The sequence below is a fragment of the Trachurus japonicus genome, chromosome 7 (genome assembly GCF_045865225.1).
Source record: "Trachurus japonicus isolate A0001 chromosome 7, Traja_1.0".
Lineage (NCBI taxonomy): Eukaryota > Metazoa > Chordata > Actinopteri > Carangiformes > Carangidae > Trachurus > Trachurus japonicus.
The window spans coordinates 33,353,604-33,365,748 of record NC_140913.1 but is presented as its reverse complement, the minus strand read 5'-3'; the positions used below and the strand labels follow the sequence as shown (position 1 = coordinate 33,365,748).

The window sequence follows — 12,145 nt, the reverse complement described above, 5'->3', positions numbered from 1 at the left end:
TTGTTGTTATTTGTTATTTGAGGGATTTAAAAAAAAAAAAAAATTTAAAACTGTGTGCATTTACCCTTTACCTGCACATCACACCATCAGTTCACTGCAAAAACTGAAAATCTTTCCAAGAATATTTGTTTTATTTCTTGTTAAAATGTCATTTCTAGTCAAAACTAATCTCTTTCCACTTAAAATAAGACTCATCACCTAAAAATGAACTTGTTTTTAGATCATTTTCACTTGTTTCAAACTAATTTTCACTTGAAATAAGTAGAAACATCTGCCAGTGAAAGCAAGTTTTTTGTGTCTGTAATAAGGAAGAAAAACTTGCTCCACTATCAGATTTTTCTACTTGAGATTTGTTTTGACTAGAAATGACATTTTAGACAAATATTCTTAGTAAGAAATCTGCTAGTGGAGCAAGTTTTTCTTTCTTATTACAAGCTCAAAAAACTTGCTTTCACTGGCAGATTTTTCTACTTATTTCAAGTGAAAATTAGTTTGAAACAAGTGAAAATGATCTAAAAACAAGTACATTTTTAGGTGATGAGTCTTATTTTAAGTGGAAAGAGATTAGTTTTGACTAGAAATGAGACATTTTGACAAGTAATAAGACAAATATTCTTGGAAAGATTTTGAGTTTTTGCAGTGTAAACACACTGTCCGGCTCGGTCCAGCCCGGTCTGGGTCCAGCGGCCATGTGTCACCACGGCAACATCACCAGGTTCTGAATATTTTTATGGTGTATTTAAAAAATAAATACATAAATAAATTTTAAAAAAGTAAAAACAAACACACTGCGTCTCCCTGGGCAGCGTTTGATGAGTCACTGTCTGTCTGCTCCCAGTCGACGGATTCTTATAATTTTCCTCTCCCATAATCTGTGTGTGTGTATGTGTGTGTGTCTGACACATCAGATTAATTCAATCAATGAGCTGATTCACCGACACTCTGGATGAATATGGTTATTATTTATTTCTACTTTTGAAGGATACAAAAAATTTGCACGAAAACACTCACGAAGACTCACAACGGAACAAATACACAACAACGACACAAAATAATAAAATAACTCAGTATTAATTAATAACCTTTTCATTATACCAGAGACTTCTGTCAGGTTTGTAAAAATAACAATAATAACAAGCGCATGAACAAAAAATATAACCTATTAAAAGCAAACGTACGTAGTTTTTAAGGTAACGCATCATAATTCCCTTCAGAAACTTTGACATGGTAATAAAAACAGATGAGATATAATGATAACTAATTATAAACAGATAAAAGATACATAACAGACTTTGCATTTTAACCTACTGAAACACAAACACACTTCATATCTACTATTTACAGAAAAAAAGGGGAAAAAAACAAAACTATTTCATATAGATTTACATTCAAGAAATGTCAAATGCACTTGTGCTGTAACTGGCTCAATGAAAAACCTCATGGATCAATGGATCAGTATTAGCTCGTATTAACTAATATAATCTTATTATCAAATATTTCCATAAAAAATATGAAACATTGAGATTCAGTCGTATGTTTTTACTTCTATCGTGTTGCATCGTTAGTTTTGTCTCTACAGTCGTGTGTTAAAGGCACTTGGCATTTTTCAGGTTCTCCAATTCACTCAGTGAAATGTGACCGTGTTACAAAAATAATATGTATTTAAACAACAACAACAACAACTGCTTCTTTTCTTTTCTTTTTTTTCCTTCATCCAACAAAGCCAGCTGTGTTAGCACATCTGTAATCGACAGGAAGTAAAAGAAGCTGCTGCATAGACAGGCACTTATAGCTTTGAGTATACTGATTGTCATTATAGGTAAAAAGTACACACAAACACACACATAATACACACAGTATACGCTTTGGATATGTTGTGTAAAGAAGATTTTTTGGTTTTTACAATCCACAAATGAAACAGAACATTTTTTGATTGATTTTTGGAAAAAAAGAAAAGAGAAAAGAAAACACCTTAAAATCTGAGAGTAAATAAAAACTGCTGCATCACAGGCTGCTAAATAATAATAATATATAGTTTACGAATATAAAAAAAAAAAGTTGCATTATTCACATGACTCAATATTAATATATAAAACATAATAACATTTATTTAAAACCCCCTGGTGTGGAAAACAGTGCATATCAGGAGGCGTCACAACAGTTCCTTTGTATAAATGGTGATAATAATAATTATAATAATAATAATAATAATAATAAGGCAGAGGTGGTTTCACTTCCATTAGAAAGAAACGCACTGAAAATGAGATGATCAGCACACACACACACACACACACACACACACACACACACATACACACAGACACACACAACAACATACTGTACACACACTTTGTGCAACAAGAATTAAACAAAAGTAAAATAATCACAAACTTTTTTGGGGGCGATTCTTTTTTTCTTTTTGGTCGTTTGAACCTGAAATAGATTTGGTTTTTATTGCTGAGTGAGGATTTTATTGATTTTTATGGTTTTTCTTCCGTTAAGATAAAATAAAAGACATCGTTAAGGCACAGAGGGCCTGGTGTGTGTCACCTGCTCCGTGTGTGTGTGTGTGTTTCATGTCACAAACACAAACACACCGGCCTGAAAAGAGGAAGTGCATCGTGTCACTGGAAGTCTGACGACTGTGTCGGTGTTCGTTTCTGTGTGTGGCGGCGTGGGGGATGGGGGGAGGAAGAGGGGGGTGGGATGGCGAGGTGGGCGGGGCTTCTGTTGCCATGGTGACCGTCTCTCTTATGTCTGCCCTCCTCTGGCCGGCTGGACGCCCGTCAGGTCCTTCCTGATGATCTCATTCACTGTAAAAGCAAAGACAAGAAACGACTTGTTAGATAAAGACAAGAAAGGACCATTTAAAGGTTTTTTTTCCTCCCATAAATAATCAGTGATCACAGGTTCGATTCCCGACTGATAAGATCTTTACACTGCAAAAACTCAAAATCTTTCCAAGAATATTTGTCCTTTTTCTTGTAAAAATGTCTCATTTCTAGTCAAAACTAATGTCTCTCCACTTAAAATAAGACTCATCACCTAAAAATTTACTTGTTTTTAGATAATTTTCACTTGTTTCAAACTAATTTTCACTTGAAATAAGTAGAAAAATCTGCCCGTGAAAGTTTTTTGTGCTTGTAATAGAAAAACTTGATCCACTATCAGATTTTTCTACTTATTTCAAGTGAAAATCTGCTTGAAAGAAGTAAAAAGTGTCTAAAAACAAGCTACTTTTTAATGTGACGAGTCTTGAGGTTTGTTGACATTTTGAGTTTTTGCAGTGTAGCTGCATGTGCATCCTGTCTCCCTTCACTCTCTTACCAAAATAAAAGCATAAAAAAAATCCCAGAGGTGCTTGATAAAGACATGTATGAGCTGATTAAGTGTATTAATGTGTAGTTTTATTTTTGATATATTGATGTTATTGATGTTTCTTCGTTCTCTTTTGTTTGTTTATTTTTTTCTTAAAGTATTCGATTATTCTTATTTTGATTTTCTGATTTATTTTTACATATATATCTATATGTATAAACAAAACTATGCTGCCTGTTTGTCTACTAAGACCACTTGTAAAATGAATGGTCCTGCTGGGTGATGAAATACTATTGATGTAAAAGTGGATGTAAGGAAATAAATATTATGCATAAAAGTATTAAATGCCCCAAAAGATAACTTTTTATTTTCCTGAAACACTGTGGACAAGGAAAGTTATCTATTTATGATAAATCATCTGCAAAAGGAGAATGGGAAACAGACCTAGGCTGTGTTTCTGAAGAGGTGGATTGGCATTATCTATTGGAACAGGTACAGACTGTGTTAATCTCAGCAAATTCAATTCAATATATTCCATAGGACATACTACACCCCTTATAGGTTACATAAAATTGGAAAAGCAACATTTCCTCCAGATGTCAGAGATGTAAAGGGATCGATGGTGAACTTCTACACATGCTATGGAGTTGCCCACTGACAGAAGAAGAATTTTGGAAAAGTGCTATTGAATTAAACCTCAAGGGGAATAGGAATTCAGATTGAACAGGAACCATAACTGTGGATTCTGGGGGACACAAGCTCTGTTAACGTGACCTACAGTAGGAAATATTTTATTTTACTTGCGAGCACTGCAGCAGAAAAAATGCATACTAATTAACTGGAAGTCTGAAAATTCTCCATCAGTAAAACAATGGATTAATGAACTTGTGTCTAACTCCTTCTGTAAGATATGACTTATCTCATTGTAACCAACTGTAGATGCACCATAAACATCCTGTAAGAGCTTCTGTTATGTAATAAAAACAAATCTTAAAAAAAAACACAAAAAAAAAATAACACTGGACAGAAATGCATTATGGTCCGACTTGGAGGCTGCAGTAACGCTGAGTCGCCACTAGAGGTGCAGATGTGAGACGACACTTCCTGTTGCACAGATCACTACAAGTTTGTGCACACGCACACACACACACAGACACACACATCAACAGAAGAGGAAGGGTGTTGAAATGGAAACTTTCACAGTGTCATGTTTCTAAAAATAGACGCAAAACGACAACGACGGCGGCGGTGGCGAGCGGGCGAGGGTGACGTGGGCGAGGATGAAACTGAATAAAATTAAAGTTTTTAGATTTGTGGTTTGTGAAGTTGGCGTTTCTTTTCCTCCAGCTGCTTGTTGTTTGTGTGCAGCTCTGCAGCGTTTGAGTTGAGTGTCTGAGAAAATAAACGTCTGTCTGACATCTGAACAGTGGCGGCGGCGGCACAGTGTGGAGGGAAGTGCAGCTACACACACACACACACACACACACACACACACACACACACTCACACACACACAGAGTGAGATGTTGGAGCGCCGACAGGTAGCTCAGGAATCCCAGCTATGTGCGACATGTCATCTGTCCAGATACGCGACAACAGGAGGAGGATTTCACACTCGGCCAAAAAAGCTCTTTGCCTGCAAACCTGTCAGAGAGTCTGTAACCATGGTGACGGGAAACACGGAAACACACACACACACACACACACACTGGGATGGGATTGGACAATTTAAACGCAGTTGAAACGAAATGGTGGAGTCTGATTGTTCAGCATTAAAGAAACAGTCTCTGGTTGGGAGGGGGGAGGGGCTTGGAGGAGAGATATTGATTGACAGCTACAGCAGCCAATCAGAGAGCAGGATTAGACACCTGTGTCTCTAACTCCTTCATTTCACCAATATTTAGTTCTGATAGGCTAGTGCTATTCCCCTCTGAGTCCGGGGTTAGCTGTTATCAACATCCTGGGTCTGTAGGTTGACCTACTGACCTCTGACCTGGATGATGTCATCTCTGAGCGCCACGCGGTGCGGCTTGTTGCTACCGCTAATGCTACGGTTAGTTTCTGCGTGTTTGCGACTTGTCAGAACAAAATGAGCAGCTGGATGAAGTTCAGCTTCCACAGGCTTCCTCTCCTCAACCTGGACTCACTAAAGCTCCGGCTAGTTGAGAGAAAAATGGACCCGAATGCCGAAGCGGAATGATTATTATCAGAATGAGCCGGGCAGCGCTCAGAGATGACATCATCCAGGTCAGAGGTCAGTAGGTCAACCTACAGATGTTGATAACAGCTAACCCCGGACTCAGAGGGGAATAGCACTAGCCTATCAGAATTAAATATTGGTGAAATGAAGGAGTTTCTCTGCAGATAATGCGTTATTTAGAGGCTGCATTCTGCTGCCCTGTAGACTCCATTATACGGATATACGCGGCTCTCGGCTGGAGCTCATTTCATCACGACGACTTGTAATGACACCAAAGTTATCTGGGTGAGGAAATGATCGGATTTTATGCTAGAAATAAGGTCCAGATTGTAAAAAAAACAGCAATTACCCTTTAAGGGATGCAAAATGAGATGAATGAAACAGGATTAAAGCTGGAAAATACAGTTTTCTTTAACATTAAATAATATGATGAACAAATTAATATAAATGTGTGTGTGAATGAATGAGTCGGTTCAGTCAACAATACAACACACTGTTCTGCTACAGAGGGACTTTCTTCTTAAGCTTCTATTTAAAGCTTTGATTTACATAACGGTGGGTGAAACTATTAAAAAACACACGTAAAGTGAAATCGGACGCTGCCTCACACACACACACACAGCATCTGATCAGATAACAGGCTCACCACACACTGTCTGCAGCAGAGTTACAGTGTTTTTATGCAACACCAACAGTCCAGAGGTGTGAAAAACTTAAAAACAACAACAACTCTGTTATTTCTGTAATTAGGTAAAACTGAAATGATTAAAAGGGATAGTTCAGTTTTTTGGGGGGTTGCGTCATGCCTTTATACCAGGACGGAGCAGGTGTGACACAGGAGATAAACGGCACCACACACAGGCCTGGAGGACGTACTGCAGCGTTTAGAGTCGTCGTTTTCAATATTTCTTGTTAAAACGATGCCGTGTTTATGGTAAAATTTTTCAAAACAAACAAGAAAAAGATTGTTTTTGTGGTGAAGCTCAGTTTCCGAGGAATCTCATACATGAACTGTCCCTTTAAGGAAGTGGTTCTCAAAGTGAGGTCCGGGGACCCCCAGGGGTCCTTGAGAGGGTTCATGGGGGTCCCCCAACTTTTACTTGAAATGTTGCCACTTTTTTCTAGAATTTTAAAGATTTATGTATTTTTGTTGAGAAACTATTTTTTTTTTTTTGAGAGAGAGATTTTACCACTTTTTCTAGATTTCTTTTTAAAAACTTTTTTTTGAGAATGTTTTCAACTTTTTTCTAGAAATTTTTTAACCTTTTTTTTTTTAAGAAATCTTAACACTTTTTTCCAGAAGCCTGTGAATATTCTCATTTGTCCAGGTCATAGCTATCTCAAGGAAATTTAAATTGAATGCAACTGGACTTGGTTATTTGTCTAGGAAGACGTTTCACCTCTCATCCAAGAGGCTTCATCAGTTCATGCATGCATCTGACCAGGCTGGGACTGGTCCAACTATCAACAACATTTTTTGAGAAATTTTACCACTTTTTCCAGATTTCTATTTAAAAAATTTTTTTTGAGAATCTTTTCAACTTTGTTCTAGAAAATTTTTAACTTTTTAAAAAAAATTTTTTTTTAAGAAATCTTAACACTTTTTTTCCCAGAAATTCACGCCATTGGCTAGCCTGACAAGCCAGACTATATCATTAACATGTCTAGTCTGGCAACGACCGGTAGACCTCGGCTCAATCCAGGGGGCGGGATGAAGGCTGTCTTTCAAACTGCCTCTGCACCAATAGGGTAGCGCTACGACCAATCAGAGCAAAGAGCAGGATGACGTTAGCAGTGTTTCCCCCAGAAAATTTGTTAGTTAAGGTGGTGTCTGACCTGTCGACGGGGGGGGGGGCGGGGGGGGGGGGGGGGGGGGGGTGGTAGCGCGGAGATCTGTTGACGGGGGGGGGGGGATCGATCGACGGGGGAGGACGCACCGCGCCGTGCCGTATTAAAGTTTCGCTTTCAACACGCGCTGCTGTATGTGTGTGAGAGGATGCGGCCACTCGTCCGACGGGGGGGGGGGGGGCGGCGGCGAATATCGCTACAATTTTTTTTTTTTTTAAGATGTTAGTTTAGGCGGTAGCTCTTTGTTGTTAAGGCGGCCGCCTTAACAGGAAAGCGCTGCGGGAAACCCTGCGTTAGCCTGACAAGCCAATTAAAATGTATGTTGTCGTTGCGTTAAGCCCGCCCAACGACTCTCTAAACAGATAGAGCGCTGTGATTGGTGAACACAAACGGTGTTCGAGACTCAAAAAGTTCCTATGGCTCGTTTCTAGACCCACCTACGGAGCAAATATATTTGCTGCTGCTAGGGTGCAGCTAGATTACTAGGCTAGCCATAGGCCCTAATTTAAACGTACATTGACTAAAAAAAGTAACGTTCTTCAGTCTCAGAACAAATATTTGTGTATTTCTGGTGTTTGCTTCAAAAAAATTTGTCCAATGGGGATCCGTGGTCTAATTTGTGTCAATTTACAGGTCCTTAACGTAAAACGTTTAAGGTTTAAGTAAGCAGACAGTTGAGGTGTTGAGATCAGAGGTGTGTGTGAGGGTCCAACAGGCCGATCTTTGTGTGTGTGTGTGTGTGTGTCGTCCTGCTGATCTGATCGCTCACAGATGTCGGCAGCAGAGTTAACGGCTCCACAACACTGAGCTGCTTTATATATAAAACCCCGAGCAGCAGCAGCAGCAGCAGCAGCAGCAGCTTCGTCTCCTTGAAGCCAAACCGGGCGCTCGCTGCTGCTGCGCTGTCGTCACGACATCAGCGTCCCTGTTTATTTTAGTCTGTGGAGGAATTCCCTCTGACACCTAACGCCTTAAAGAAACTTTCATCTTCATAAAAAAAAAAAAGAAAACGAGCTCAGAGATGCAGCGGGGAAACACACAGAGGAGCTTTAACTGACGGCTAATGAAGGGTTGGCAGCGATCGCAGGCTCGAACACTGGGCCAGTCTCTTCAATAGGTGAGTGTCTGGACCCCCGAGGCCCGAGGACCAATCAGCTGCTCTGTTTACTGAGCGAGAGCGAGAGAGAGAGAGAGAGACCTTGTACAGTAGCTGACTCAGTCGCTGCACGCTGTGACCTGGAATGTGTGTTTGTGTTGTTGTTTGTGCGTCCGTGCGAGTGATTTGCATGTTCAAAAAAAAAAAAGCCACAGAGAGAAAGTGGAGCGACTGGACGAGCAACTAACAACCAGACTAACCACAGGTCTGTGTGTGTGTGTGTGTGTGTGTGTTGTGTCATCAATCATCACACACACACACACACACACACACACACACACACACACACACACACACACACACACACACACACACACACACACACAACACACACACACACACACACACACACACACACACACACACACACACACACACACACACACTCGTACGCACAGTGAAACAGTCACTAACCCTGTTATTGTCCAGTTAAAAAAGGAAATAAATGATAAATACAACTCCTCTAGGTGCAGTATTTGTATTTTTGTCCTTACTTCACTTGATCAAATGTGAATTAATCTATAACCTTTATAATAATGACATAATTTCTGGATGTTTTGTTGATATTCTGTCTCTTTCTGTTGAAATAAACATAAAATAAAAAATATATATAGACCGTCTATTTTCCTTGAGGCGGAGCAAACTTATGAAATCAGCAGATGATCAGTAGATAGAGTAGAATAAGATGGAGGTCAGCATGAACCAGACTACGAGACAGTTTAAAGGCTTTTAAGTTAATTATCTAATTAAAGAGTGACATTATCAGGTCACAATAATGAACTTTTTCACTGTATTTTAACTTTGAGTTACTGAGTTTTGGGGTTTTTCATTAAAGCAGAAGTAAGTGATATATTTGTGTTAATATAAGTCTTAAATAGTTATATCTTCCGACAGCAATCACTTACATAGAGTGTTTGGACTGAAACACGGGTCTGTCAGTCCCTCTGCTCTGCTCTGAGCCGAAGAGAAAACATTTATCGTATCCTACAGTTTTTATCCAATGAGGAGAGAGAACGGCATGCAGGGCTGTGTGTGCAGCCAAGGGATGCGCGTGAATGTGGCGACGTAGGGACGAGGACTGTTATGGTGCGTTCAAGGAAACTCGTATTTTTCCGACCGTGAAGTGGTACCAGTTCGATCTGGTACGAGTTCACCGGTCGGAAGTTACGAGTGGCCGTTATAGTGACTTTCACCGGTAAAACAGGTCGGAAAAACAGGAGTGGGTTGCCTGGAACACTACAAAGTCGTAAGTTGTGACTTGAAGCTGTAATTTACGATTTCAAAAGCCTGCCTGGAACGCAGCATTAGCGAAAACGACCGGACCACTTACTTCTGCTTTAAATATAAGCTATAATCATTACAATTAAAAGAAATAAAGACTTTAAATATTTCAGTTTGTGTGTCATAGTTTAACTATTTGAACTGAGCGACTGAAATGCACGAACTTTTACATGATTTTTTGATTTATTGCGATGCATCTTTATTTGTTCATCATATAGATATAATAACATCCACTGTCCAAACACACACTCACTCTGAGAAACGCCCATTTCATTGACTAAAAACATAGGCGGCGCTATCAATAGGCTAAGGGAAGCTTAGCTTCCCCTAGATTGTCACAGAAAATGAATCATCACAAATAATAAAATGAAAAAATAAAATAATTTTTTTTCGTTGTTGTTTTTAAATTATATTTTAGAAAGAGGTGGGAAATACATTAAAACACACATTTTTAAAGTATTATCTATGTCGATGGTTTATTTATTTTTTATTTCAGTGGTAGGGGAGAGCGGGGTAAGTAGTGCCAATTTTTACTTAAATTGCCTTTAAAGCAAGGGGATTATAATAATGCCCCCAACTAATATATGTACATATAGTTTAGGATGTTGTGCATCCCTGGGAACAATCACTTTGAATCTTAAATCAACTGTTTCAGAAATATAGCTTTAGAAAAAAAAAAAAAAATCTGGCACAACTTGCCCCCGGTGCGGGGTAAGTTGTGCCATTGGAGAGAATACACTGGGGTAAATTGTGCCATTGATAATTGAAGTAAAACAGATAATTTTAATCTCACAAATGTTAATGCTATATAAAAGCAAGACATTCAATACAAAATTAAAGCCAGAAGCGGCGATGATCGGGCCCTCGCTTGTCCCCATGTAGTCGTGGAGACCTGAGCCACGCTGGGGGCTGTGGCGCAAAGAAACGCAATGTTTTGTTCATCCACCAGGCTAAGAGCACAACCAGACTGGGCAGGTGTGTTCAGGGGCGGTCCCTCATCACACATGTTAAGTTTCAAGCAAATCCGTGCCCACTGCCATGTTTCTCCTATACACAGACAGCACTGCCACTGGCACAACTTAACCCAGGCCCTTTGGCACAAATTACCCCAAGCCCAGCATTTTGGAAAAAAAAGGATTCCCCAGCTGTTTTGAGCTGGCATCATGCTAACTGTATAGACTCATGGTGTAGCTTAATAAAGCACTAAAACATGTGTGAACTGTTTTCAAAGTTATCTATAATTGTTCAAACACGGCAATCAAAAAACCTTGATCATAGAAATTTTACTTTGGAGGGCAAAAACTTGTTTTTTGAACATAAATGTGCTTTCCTCTCAAGCCATGTGTCTCCCTTCTTGATAGGATGAGTGAAATGGATGCCCCTTCAAAAATATGTTATCACATGACCAACTTCTTCTATAGTTTTCTAGATAACAGGGGTGGAACTACTTGCCCCATGGCACAAATTACCCCACTCTCCCCTATATGACTGGTTACCTGCGTCATTAAGTACACACGGCGTAGCTACAACGCGCAGCGTAGAAGCTTACCCCTTTGCCTCGCTATGCTACTGTAGTCACTGACAGTCCAGCGAAATTAAAAGAAAAAAGCCCGGTAAAACGGACATTAGAAGGTTTTTGAATATCAAAATTGACGAGTCCGAGAGTCCCATGAAGCAGCAGCAATGAAGCCGACCACGATGCTTCCACGACCGGCTGCCGCCTTCTCTCCTGCCACTGGCCTCCATGATGACACCGGCTGCCCCCCCCCGGATACCGGCCACTGCCCGCGAGTCACCGGTCTACCTCCGGACAGCCGCGCCCCCCCCGAACACCTGCGCACACCCTCCTCCAGTCACTGGCCTAAGTTACGTCCAGACAGCAGCCCCGACCGCCCGGACACCTGCTGCCTCCCTCCTCCAGTCACCGGCCTACCTCTGGACACCTGTGTGAGCGCACATTCTCACAGCAGTTGCGCAACTGGATGAGGACAATGGCACAGCAGATACTGTCAACTCTGATGCTTCTGTACATCGAGAGCGACAACTAAGAGGATTTAAACCTGAAGAAATAGTTGAAAAATATGACACAAACGCCCCGTGGCGTGCTGCTTAGGGTAAGAACATTGATTAGGTTAATTATGGGCCACTACAAAAGCAAAAAAAAAACAACAAAAAAAAAACAAGTAGAGAATGAAAGGAATCATTCTGCTGCATCTCAGTTTGATGAACATCAAAACTATATAGGCTACAGTATATCTGCCTGGGTAAAGACTTTTTTTTCTTTTTCTTTTTTTTTTTTGTCCCGTAGCTTCCCCATTCCTTCTGCCCTAGCGCCGCCTATG

The 12,145-nt window shown here is 40.1% G+C and overlaps 1 protein-coding gene across 4 annotated transcripts in view; it reads right to left on the bottom strand.

Moving 5' to 3' along the window:
• Positions 1-2,685: 2,685 nt before the first annotated feature.
• nfatc2a (nuclear factor of activated T cells 2a) overlaps positions 2,686-12,145 on the bottom strand; it is a 37,007-nt gene continuing 27,547 nt past the window's right edge. For 3 of the 4 annotated variants that reach the window (XM_085782940.1, XM_085782936.1, XM_085782939.1), the window contains exon 11: positions 2,691-2,813. In XM_085782940.1, coding sequence (XP_085639066.1) covers positions 2,752-2,813 — 62 coding nt within the window. In that variant the 3' untranslated portion in view covers positions 2,691-2,751. Of the gene's footprint in view, positions 2,814-12,145 lie in introns of all 4 variants that reach the window. The other variant, XM_085782937.1, reaches the window with a different exon arrangement.